Source organism: Chanos chanos, chromosome 5 (assembly GCF_902362185.1).
Source record: "Chanos chanos chromosome 5, fChaCha1.1, whole genome shotgun sequence".
Taxonomy (NCBI): domain Eukaryota; kingdom Metazoa; phylum Chordata; class Actinopteri; order Gonorynchiformes; family Chanidae; genus Chanos; species Chanos chanos.
Window position 1 is genome coordinate 46,456,523 of NC_044499.1, and position 12,548 is coordinate 46,469,070.

A 12,548-nucleotide genomic window follows, 5' to 3' on the forward strand; every position below is an offset into this window, starting at 1 on the left:
GCCAACTCAGTGGACAGTGTCACCGTAGAGATAATAACTGGGCTCTCCTTTTGTCTGGCAACTGGCCTACTGCTCTCCCTGCTCTCCACTGATAGGACCAGAGGAGAATGGGAGCGTATTAATGGAAGTGCTTGTTCAAAGCACAACATGTACTCAGATACTCAAATGTAGAAAACAGAAGTACGCTAATGCTGATTCAGAACAGCGATACGTGAATCACTAGGTAAAAAAAAAAGCTTCGTTCTTATGAAATGACGTCGTCACGCAAGTACTTAGCGAACCGTGTTTTGCGACCGTTTCGGTACGTGCGCGGGCCGCGTCGAGAAACGCGCCACGTGCGCTGTTCATGTTGCGGCGAGTTCAGTGATGCATCTTTTCAGGCCCAGCTGGGAGGCCCAGATGGAGAGGCCGATGATATTCTGTCTAGGCACACACTGCACAATATAGCCACGGGCTAGGACCCGAGCTGCCAGACATGGCAAAACGAAGATCCAGAGGAGGCTTTTAGAGACTCGACGCAGACATGACACCCTTTTAAGATGACAGGCCGACAGGCAAATGCTTTGCTGTTGGCCCCTCTGCATGGGACGCCACCGTTTAGCGTCTCGGCAACGGTTTTGTGATTTCAGGCGTTTGTCTCTCAGCACCTCGTGTACGCGGCCCGGCTGTCACAGTAGAGGGGGATAGAGGTTCCACTCCTATCCACTGCTTTTCACCCTCTCTCTCTCTCTCTCTCTCTCTCTCTCTGTCTCTGTGTGTGTGTGTGTTATGAATTATTCATGAACCATATGCAGCTGAAACTTTGCCACCAGTGAGATCTCTGACTTTCGTTTCAGGTCTTTTCAAAAACCGTGTGTCGAGTACCTTCATATAAAATGATACAATTAAGATCTCTCTGTCTCGCTCACACTCTCACACTCTCTCTCTCTCTCTCTCTCTCTCTCTCTCTCTCTCTCACACGCACTCATTCTCTCTCTCCCTCTCTCTCTCTCTCACTCACACGCACGCGTTTTGGAAACGTTGACTTCCCTCTTACAGAACAAAACAGAATTTGAATTCGTAGTACTCAGGGGCAAAGGGTGGAGGAATACTAGAACATGTTCTTTGCTCATTACTGCCCCCCCCCAAACACACACACACAATTCATTCCCTCCCCAACTGGCCAAAGTGAATTAATTATAATTTCTGTATTGTGTTCATATGCGTACTCATGCATGTATATATTTTTTCCCCCCCAGGAGAGGGTTTGTGGAGACATTGTGTATGTAAATTACATGAGCTTTTACGCAATTTGGAGCGGTAGTTTGTTCATGTTATGCAATCCTACATAATGGCCCAAGCTACGTCGGGACGATGTGTTACTGTTCAAATGTTCCAGTCTCTGCGCATGTTATGACACATTGACTGATCTCATGTACAGACGTGGATGTTTTGATGTTTTAAATGAACTGCGACATGTTAAAGCTTTGCAGTACATAACGTTAACCTTACATGTCGACTTTTGGGATTCGGTGACTAGCGGACACATTACAATGCTGTGTGATACCTCAACATCATAAATGTTATGTGACGGAAATACGGCTCAAAACTTCATTGTTTGAAAGTTTGAAGACAATCAAAAATCTCTTTCTTAGTGTCTTTGTGGTCTGAGGATAACAGAAATACGTACGCATACAGGGTAGTTCTTTTGGGTCGTTCCGTTTAAATTTGAGCGATTTAACCGATTTTAACCATGAACGAATTAGTTCATTTGTAAACCCCAAATGCCACGAAACTCTGAGGGAACGGCAGGTTGCATGTAACCCACACTCTCTGTGTTTTTTTTTTACTTAAACTAGTAAGATCTCTTTGAGAGTTTCCGCCGATCACTGTGTAGCTTCTCTATCAGCATTTCAGCATGTCTCTGTCATTAAGAGAAGTTTGTGTCTTATTGTGAGAACACACAGCTCTACGTTTAGCCAACCGCACGTGCCGTATTGACCGAAAGGATCTCCGGTTGACGGAGTGACAGGTGTAGGAAGGAGGAGAAAAAGAAAAATCGATGTACTGTCTTAAATGCCAATGAGCTGTTTTTTTTGACAACATGGTCTGGGAGTCTCTCTAGACTGTCCTGGTTTCCAAGAGGCTGGAGTACAGAGAGAAATGTGTTTGTTTGAGGAATCGGGAGAGAAGCCTGGCGTTGCCAGTGTTTTAAAGAGGTAAAACTGGCTCAGAGACAGAAAGCTGAGAAATGTCTACAGAGATCTATTACTTTTTTATTTAATTATTTATTTTTTTAGTTGGGCATTGGAGATTATACTGTAGTTTGTTGATTTTTGCCTTTCGTTATGGGGCTGTTTGTGCTTCTCGTGTGTGTGTGTGTGTGTTTGTGTATGCATTTGTTTTGTTTTTTCTTAAAATGTAAATGTGATATGACTGTTTGCATTTTTATATACAGCAACAACAAAGCACTGCCAGATTATGTACCCTTCATCTGATAATGAGTTCTCTCGTTCACCCTAACTCAAAACATCTGTGTAGAAATGATGTTTATTCATCCCTGTGTTTGTGCACATCCTGTTCTAGCGGCTTGTAAGAGAGGCCATTAGTTGTCCTGAGATGAGTGTTTGAGTCATAATAACCAAGAGTTCCCCCAATTAAGTGAGTAATGCCACACTGGTAGCTAAAATGCTTTTTTTTTTTTTTTTTTTTAATTTCCACTTGACCAGTTCATAGTATTGTGTCTCTTAAGGAAGCCACAAACATACAACCATTTTAGCTTATTCTCTCTCTCTCTCTCTCTCTCTCTCTCTTTCTCTCTCTCTCTCTCTCTCTCTCTCTCTCGCTCTCTCTCTCTTTCTCTCTCTGAGCAGAGCCAACAACGTGCATTTTTCATAATTTTAAAGATTATTTTCAAAAGCCCAAATGCTGCAGTACATTATATGATTTTCTCATAGAATGGGGTATGGTGATGATATTGCGTGCAGATATGTACAAAAAGGCTAGGTAATTTGGTTTTAATGAAAGTTGAATAATATTATCGGCGAGTTTTAAACCATATTAAAGCAATTGATTTATACTGTATGTCATTGGTTTTAAGCTCTTTAACTCTGAGATGCATCCAGCACTATGTGGGCCCTTGAAACAAACCATTAAATTAGGCTTGGCAAGCACATCCCTCATGAGAAAGCTAATCTGACAGCTGAGGTCTCCTCCACATCTCCTATACGATAATCAACTTTCATGCCTTTTCACGTCTGGTAAAGATAGATCGCCATCAGGGCTTGACGCTGTAGCCCGGGCGCAAAGTGCCAGGATGCATGGTGACAGTGGTTTAAATGACACACATAGTCTTTGATTATCAGAGCGGAGATAGAGCTGTTTTCCTTGACGATCGGAGGAATCGCCCTATATTTAGAATGGCAGAAACGGCCCTGTTTAACATCCCCATCAGACACGGGGGAATTGGGCTGCCTGCCGTGACATCGAACGTCAGACCGCGGGATCAGGGGCTATTAATCAACCATCAGAACAGATTTACAGTTTCTCTCTCTCTCTCTCTCTCTCTCTCTCTCTATTACTCTCACCCTTGGTCAGTTCAGCTGTTCCATCTCAATCATGTTGGTTGGGCCTGCAGAACCAGGCCTGACTTGGAATGTATCTCTATACTTTGTGATTGGAGGGCAGTCATGGTCACGTTTGGTATGACTTACAGCCGAATTTGATAACTGCAGGGTCATTTATATACCTTAGGAATGACATGTGACACATAGCAACCATGTCCTTCTTTTCACAAAGTCAGTAGCGACGCTCAGCTGCATAGACATGCCGGAGTGCTGTGGCCTTCTTTTTTTTTGTCGTTGTTGTTTTTGTTTTTCTGAAGCGATTTTACCAACAGCGCCGTTTCTGTCGGTTAGGACAGGAGCGTCCGTGTGCATCTGCGTAATCTGCGAGGACGGGCGGGGCGGGGGGAGCACGATGCGGAAAACGTAACGTGTTTTTCTTCCTCCTCCTCCGTGTGTGTTTCGCTCAGGATGCGAAGTTCGTGGAGGAACGGAGGAAGCAGTTGCAGTCGTACCTACGCATGGTGATGAACAAGCTAATCCAGACACTGCCGGAGTTTACCGCCCAACCCACCAAGGAGACCCTGCTGCAGCTGCTACCCTTCTGCAGGTGAGAACGCACTCTACACTCAGCCTGTCTTAGCACTGAAAGGACACAAAGCCACAGCAGTAACAGAAACCAATGTGAAATGAATTCAGTCTCGCCCCCCCCCCACATCCCCCCACCACAAGTGAAAAACAAAACCGTCAAGTTTGGGCCGACGCACAAAAATCCATGAGAAATTTGTCATTATGCAAAGTGGCTTGAATCTGCATTCGAGAGCCAAAATTCAGTATTGTAGTGACACTAGCCAACAGACAAGAAAACGATTTGCTTTGTTTCAATAGCTAATGTTTCATCCAGTTAAGCATCCAAAATGAGCTCATCCATTATCTGTCTATCTGCTTTGACATTCAGTACATGTTGTATCTTTCTTAATTATTGTCAGTATGCTGGCGCTGTAATGCTCTAAACACAGACAGAAAATTAATGAAAAATCCATTTTTCCTCCTAACATCAGATGAAAATGCATTGAAAGGGAATTCTTGGCTTTGGGTTCGCATCGCCAGCTTAAATGGGTTTCTTTTTGGCTTTGGTATGAGAAAATTTCTGATTTCGAACAGACAAGGCCCTGATTGCTACAGCTCTCGTTTTGGCGGGAATGAAAGAGTTGTACTTGGCACGGCTTAGCTGTAGTAATTAGGGAGGGATTTTTCGTGGTGTAAAAGTATCAGGGTGTCACATTCTGCTGTAGGCCTGTTCCTCTGACAAGTAACATAAGCTTATGGAGGAGAGTACATATAGTACATGCATTTCATTTATGTACAGTGTTTCTCTCTCTCTCTCTCTCTCTGGCTCTGATAGAGATGAAAATCTGAGAAATGTGTACCTCCTGTAGAGCCATGCTATGGCCCAAAAAAAAAAAGAACTCCAACAACAACAACGAAAAATTCAAGACATAGGTATTTGTGTATATATATATATATATATATATCTATATATATAGATATATATATATATATGACTGCATAGCAGTTCTCCATCTATTCTTTTTTACCTGTTTCTTGGCTGACACAAGATTTCTTCGAGAAGGAAACATTATCTGTAAAATGCGTGTCTGTTGAACCTCTGGTCAGTCAATGAGCAATTTACGTTTAATAATTGAAGGCGTACCGGTGTTTTCTTCCCGTCTGTCTGTTCTCATTAGCCCGTCAAGATCTGACAGTTCTCCGCGCGTTATTCCGCTCGTGTTTGCGAACGCGTGTCGTCGAACAGCCCTCTTGGCAAATGCTGGAGAGAGCTGTCAGAGAGGACTTCCTGAGGGCACACGGCCAATGCAGTTTACTAATGAGGGAACCCTTTCATGTACATCTACATGTGTCAGTGTGCTTAGAGTCATCGCCCCCCCCCCCCCCCCCCCCCCATCTTCTCTTCACTGTCACAAGGACTGATTACAGGTGCTGGAAGAACGATGTTCCTCATATGCAGGGGCTCTTGTAATGAGCTCTTTATGGTACTAAAGTCTTTTTTTTTTTTTTTTCTTCTTCTTCTTTTTTTTTTTTTTTTTGATGTCCCCTGCCTTGCAGTGGAAGACAATGCTAAATTCTGTACGTTCACACGCAGAGTTGCTATTCAAGACCTCAAGGAGCTGTTCTGGTGCGTTCCTGCTCTACGCAGCGGTGTACCTCAGCGTCCCTGCTAAGTTCAAATGTCATGCTTAACCTTTTTTACGGTCCGCTCTGGAGTAGGCACGATTCATCTACAGCCCTTACTTAATAGACTCTTCTGTGATCCCGCTGCTGGAATGCTTTCTTTTTCAAGCAACTGCAAGTTCATCATTTCTGCAGTTTCCAAAAGGCTGCACAGAGTGAAACTCTCCCTTTTACGTCGTCACTTTTGAAGTACGTCCCAAATGCCTGGGACCAGAAGCGTTTTTGGATTTTGGATTTTCGGCAGATTTTGGAATACAGTCGTGCGTTGCTTAACGACGGTCACGCGTTCTGAGGAATGTGTCGTTAGGCGATCTCATAGTTGTGCGAATATTACAGAGTGTACATACACAAACCTAGATGGTATAGCCCACTACCCACGTTGGCTATGTTATAGGCTATGCTATAGCTTATTGTTCCTAGGTTACAAACCTGTACAGAGACATGGTAAACAGGAGATGTATGAGGTTGCTGCCAGCACAACACGGCATACTGTTTTACAGTGAACTTTTTTTTTATAAGTAGAAAGAGTACATATGATAAAAAGTGCAGTATAGTAAATACATAAACCACTAACATAGTTGTTTGTTTATCATTATCAAGTATTACGTACTGTACATAACTGTATGTGTTATACTCTTATACAACTGGCAGTGCAGTAGGTTTGTTTACACCAGCATCACCACAAACACGCGAGTATTGCGTTGCGCTACAACGTTACAATGGCGAAACGCCCGTCACGCGGCGCGTGACTGTGTTTGAATATCCGTAATGAGACGGAGCGCTCAGAGCCCCACATGGGCAAGTGAGGTCAGATGCAGAATCTTCCGCCTGTGGCGTCATGTCGCCGCTCGGAAAGTTTGGGGCTCTGGAGCATTTTGGATTTTCGGACCAGGGATGCTCGACGTGTAGTTTGTGTTATTGTTACGCGGCTACTTTGTGCTTTCTTTTAAGCATTGTGTGTGCTCTTAAATCCTCGGCGGTTTATTGAATAGTAATGTTATAGAGAAGTTACAGAGAACCAGATGGTTGTTTCATGTGCAGGCTCTATTTGTTCTAGAGAGACTGTCAGTTGTCAGAGTGTGCTTTTTTATTTTACTTCCACTTTACCACAAAAAAAAAAAAAAGTCCACAAAGTCCAGTGCACTCCAGTAAAAAAAGAGCCTATTTCATGGCTTAACAAAAAAGCTGAGTGTTTGTTGTTGTGGGTTGTGTAATTCAGCTGTGTGCAGGCACCATTGATGACAGCTGCAGCTAGTGTTTAGACTGGGGGGTCAAGCCCCTCTCTGCATGGACAGATTGAATATTGTCTGTGTGCAGGCAGGGAGAGAGGACAGATAGCACCCCCCTCCCTCCTATTTTGGCTTGATTGAAAGCACACACTCTCTCTCTCACTCTCTCTAGCTCTCTTTCTCTCTCTCTCTCTCTCTCTCTCTATATATATATATCTCTCTTTCTCTCTCTCTCTCCCTCCCTGCCTTGCCGGTCTGGTGAGGACAAGCCCAAGCTCAGACCAAGAGAACACATATAGCTTACTATCCTATCTGCTGTAATAGGTATATATGAACTCTTATAAAAATGTCCAGAAAGCTTGACCATCAGAGCTCAGACGTATCCAACAAGGCTGACGGTAATTGTGATCCTGACTGTGCACTGTGTGAGAGCCAATCCTGCAGTATCCTCTCTGCACAGGCTGGAATGGCTCTATTTTTCACCTCTTACACCTCAAAGACTCACATGATTGGTGAGCAAAAGCGAAACATCCAATGATTAAAATGTTGGTTGTGCTTTACTTGTAAAAAAAAAAAAAAAAAAAATAGTCGTATTTTTTGGTTTGCTAATACTTACTATTGTTTCCTTTTTTGGAATATTTAAATGGGATTGTATTTTGTTCCGTCTCAGAAAAGCCAGAAAAGCACAGCACAGTGTGGTCATCCTAGCGTGGACGTCCTAACCCTCATGGCACTGAGTCTATTCACCGTTAAGTTTGTGATATCTTTGCTTTGTCTTTGTGCACACACTCACATGCATGCATGCGCACACGCGCACACACACACACGTGTACACACACACACACGCACGCACACACAAAGACGCCATGGGGGCATTATTTTCTCGGGTGGTCGATAGCACCCCTGCCTCATGAATGGAGCGGTTGTCATGGTGACCCAGTGACTGTGGCTGCGGTCGAGATGTCTGACGGGCGAAGCTTAGCGCACGCTGACCCCAGCTCATCTCTGTTTCAGGGGTTCCGCCCCCCCCCCCCCCCCCCCCCGGGGCTTTCCCTCATCATTTCGACACTCGTGTGCGTGAGACAGACATGCTTGCCATATGTCAGAGATCCTGAAAATTCAGGGCTAATTCATCATTACTGAACTGAATGGGAGAAAGTCTACGTCCTGGGCGCCACGTCAATCACACCTATTACGTGTGCTTTATTTCAGCATGTTCGTATCTTATACAGGCTGTATAAAGAAGCATAAGACCTACTGACTGAAATGACATCCGTTATGTGTCTGTGGGATACATTGTTTAGTTCTAGAACTTTCTGTGGTGGGAGAACACAGAGGAGGAGTTACTTTCCATGCGGTGGATGGTGACGGAAAACTAAAGGGTGTGGAGGTGATGCATCTTCTGTTTTTTTTTTTTTGTGTCTTCTGACAGGGATACTCCACAGGCCAACGAGAGTGGATCCAAAACTGCCCGTACCAAGACTTCATCCAGGTTTCCCCGCATGGACCGAAACCAGAGCCGAGAGACACGGAACCCGGAGCCTCAGAGCGGTGACCTTTAACCCTGCTCTCACAGAGGGTGGATGACTGGACTTGTAACTGGCCTCTGACCTCTTGAACTATGTACTGTGCGTTGAGAGTCAGAGGAGGAAAGCTGTGAGAAGAGGCATCGTGTCAAATCTGGGAACTCGTTGAAAGGGTTGCATGCGGGCAAATGCAGCTCACCTTGCCTATGCTGGACGCACACGCGCACATGTGACCACAAACTGAGACCAGGACTGCCTAGGCCCGGGAGAGTGGGAGCCAAGATGGCAGGGGGTTTTTGCCTATTTTCTTTCTCAGTTTCATGATGGAATTTTATGAGTTATAGTGCCTAGTGTTTTATAACAAATTTCTTTTTTTTTTTCTTTTTCTTTTGGGGAGGGGGTACAAGATGTAATTCTTACTTAAACTATCATGAAATTTCGACGAAGCTGCGTTCATTGAAAAACTGTAGAAGCAGCATCTGAAAATAGGTCACAGCATTATCCAGTATTCTACCAAATCAAGTTAAAAGGGGGACACCTTTTTTATGTCGCTCATCTTATTACCATTCTATACTACATGTTCGGTTTGGATATGTGCTAATGCTATTCTATGACTGTATGCTAGCTGGACAGACTGGATACAACAATCAATCTCCACTTTCTTCAAGAGGCTTCTATGTTGCTAAGTGTTAATGAGTGATAGATGGCATCTGCTTCACGGATGAATGTCTTACAGTGGACAAAACTTGAAACGCTTCTGAATTCTTACAGAGACAAAACTCACACCAACCCCCCCCCCCCCCCCCCCCCCCCCCCATGTTTTCTTTAGAGGTCTTCTGAATGCACTAATATCTCTTGCGACCTAGAATGTCACGTTACTGTTAAAGAGGAACACGGCGCCAGTACACAAAGCCATGAGGAAATTAGGCATGAAAAAGATTATATAAGTAGAGGAAGCTCTGCTGAATCAGTGGACTCTCTGTTTCCCTCCTGATATCAGTTAAAGCACAATAAGTGGCTTACATTTAAATGAAAATGTCAAGATTTTATGGTTCGTCGTGACACGATAACTGTCTTTCTGTCTTTGGCTATGACACATTTTACGCACATTTGAAATGAAATCTGATGTAACGGTAGATTGTGTATCGTCGATACACTACCCAGTATACTGACGCATCCAATACAGTAGCATCGCTGTTATCGTAGCCTTTATTCATTTGTCAATATCTGCTACCACAACAAACAATCTCACTGCAAACTTCACTTATGCATCGATGTCATGATCCTTTTTTTTTTTTTTTTTTTTATATATATATATACTTCACCAAGAACAAGCTGCTGGCAGAAGACAGATCTGCTTCTGTTCTGTGGCTGTCTGCAGTTGGCGTTACATTTCACAACTGCTCTGCCATAGCATGGCACACCACCTTCAATTCAATCTGTCAGAGAGAAAAATTAACAAATAAATGAGTGAAAAAAAAAGCAACGGGCGATTTCGTGTCGGTTTGTGCTGGGCATAGAGCCAAGACATTAAGTATGTGAGGAACACGTACAATTGAAGAGTAATTGACTTGTTTGTGCACCAAATGATGGGGTATTGACAAGTTGACTGTAGTGTTTCTCAGTGTTGATTTTTTTTGTCCCACCTTATTGATCAACAAAGTTTAGCGCTGTTATTGTCATGCTACGCAAAAATGAACAAGCTCATCCGTACAATTTGGAACGTGAATCTATATAACTGTATAAAGGAATAACCGTACTGGGCATTTTTATATTGTTATTTATTGAGTGAATTAAAAGAACCACAAAAAATTGTCTGAGCTTTACAACGTGACCATGGACAATATAAACCGCGATATCCTTTTTTGGTCAGTGAGAGCCATAAAGTTAAGGTTTTTAGGAAAATCAATAGGCTGTTTATCACGTATCGTTGATCTTGTCTCTGTTGTCTAAGCCTTGAACGATAAAACTCAGCGACGCCTTGGAGCCTTATCTTTGAATTTATTGGCACATAAAACACACGGACTTATCTCTGAGCAGTCAGAATTTCTGTAGATTGGACACACCCGCACACACACACAAAAACCCAGCTTGATGGATAAATGCATGAATGGATGGGTGGATGGATGGGTGAATGGATGGGTGGATGGCTGATGGATGCATGGTTCAAGCTCTTCAGTTCTTCTGAACATTCCTGACTTGCATGGAAAAACAACGGGCTCGTAGTTATTTGGGTTATGTACTGTGTGACTGCACTGATTGTCTACTGAGTGGAAAATGTGTACATACTCAGTTAGGAGTGGTTGACTGCTCATGGCTGTGATGGGACATAATCACAGTTGACTGATTCCAGGCCAGATTTTGTTTCAAATAACTGTGCTCACGTCTACTCCCGTAAGGTTCAAAACTGATAATCTACCATTGTGGACTTCACAGACTACAGTCCACAGAGAAGATTCGTTTCATACGAAACATGAGCTCATGTATATTTTTAGATTAGAGTATTTCTCGTGCTATTACCATGCATGTGGCCACTAGCTGACATTTTGAGCGACATGCTGTTTTATTCATACGCACTAGAAGTTTATTGATGAACTGAATGCAATTTCCATGAATTCTCCTTTGTGTTCAAAGGACAAGAAAGGGGTAACAGTGACCTTAGTTACGACAAGGTTGCTGTATAACTACATTCTTCAGTAACATCAAGCTCACCAGGATTGATTGCTGTATGAGTAAAGCAAAGCCGAGCCTCTTCTTTCCTTCTTTCTCTCTCTCTCTCTCTCTCTCTCTCTCTCTGTCTCTCTCTTTCTTTCTTTCTTTCTTTCTTTCTTTCTTCTTTGGTAAAATCTTCGGTAATTTATTTGCAACCCACTTGTGCATGGAAACATCATTCAACAAAAAGCTACATGTCTGATAGTACTTTATCGAACCCTTAGCTCCCTGAAAGGACCGCTAATTTATTATCTTTTCAGCATTGTTTTAGTATTTAAAAGAAAGTCAATATCTGAGGGGAAGAGGTGGATTGGGGGGGGGGGGGGCGAAGAATGGGGGGGGGTGCCAAGAATTCACGTGCGTAGAAAGCTGTGTTCCAGTAATATTCACTAATTTTAATGTTATCTGCCAGAGGCAGCGTGACTATATACTGGCAGGATTTCTTACTAAAACTGAAGTTTCAGTTAAAAGAAAAGAAAAAAAAAGTGCTTTTTTGGTTACACCTGAGTGAGAGGGACCAGAGTGTAACAGTTCAAAATGACAAACCCGCCCAGCTGTATCATTAAGCTTTTAATACAAGCTGCTTGAATGAGTGAGAGAGCCGAGTGGGACCAGGAGTCATTTGTAAGCATGTGTGTGGTTTGGCCATTGTTCAGCCCATGTTGTCTGTATAGTTTATACATTATGCAACTCTCCTCACCTGCAAACTCAAAAGGATGAGCGACTGTCAAAACCAAAACACAATATATGCATAAAAGTAGCTAGAAAGAGAGTGTCAGCAACTGTCAGTAAAAAAAAAAAAAAAACACACCACCAAAAAAAAAAAGACTGCATTGTCTGTCAGCTGTAAAAGTTTATCCTCAGCAATATTCTCCAAATCAAAATATCCCTTAGTTCCAAGCGTAAATGCTTAATGAGGAGAAGCAGCCGACAGGTTTGTAAATACAACGTGTCGTTTGCATAAACAGTTGAGACTGGAAGACAAGCCAGATTTAGATGCTAATTTGCTGTTGCTTGGGGATCATCTGTTCCTGTTGGCTCTGTCTGCTTGACTGGAAGAACTGGGAGGAATAATAAAAGGTTGGCCTCATCTGGGGGAGACACCTAGCCCACAGCGACTCCTCAACTCTTAGGCAATCAAATCTTTTACCTGGTTGATATTTACACAGTTAATGGTTACTGTTACAGTTAACCGCAGGCCTCACACTCAAGGCCCCTGCCTCATTTTAAAAGAAATATTGATTAAGGCCTGTTGTAAGCTGCATAACTAAGATTTATACATTAAA

At 43.1% G+C, this 12,548-nt stretch overlaps 1 protein-coding gene across 1 annotated transcript in view; it reads left to right on the forward strand.

Annotated features, from left to right (window-relative positions):
• snx29 (sorting nexin 29) overlaps window positions 1–8,623 on the forward strand; it is a gene marked incomplete at its 5' end in the record, with an annotated part of 63,916 nt that extends 55,293 nt beyond the window's left edge. The window contains 2 exons of the mRNA XM_030775109.1: window positions 4,013–4,152; window positions 8,457–8,623. Of these exons, the coding sequence (XP_030630969.1) occupies window positions 4,013–4,152; window positions 8,457–8,586 (270 nt within the window). The remainder of the gene's footprint in view (window positions 1–4,012; window positions 4,153–8,456) is intronic.
• Window positions 8,624–12,548: the final 3,925 nt, after the last annotated feature.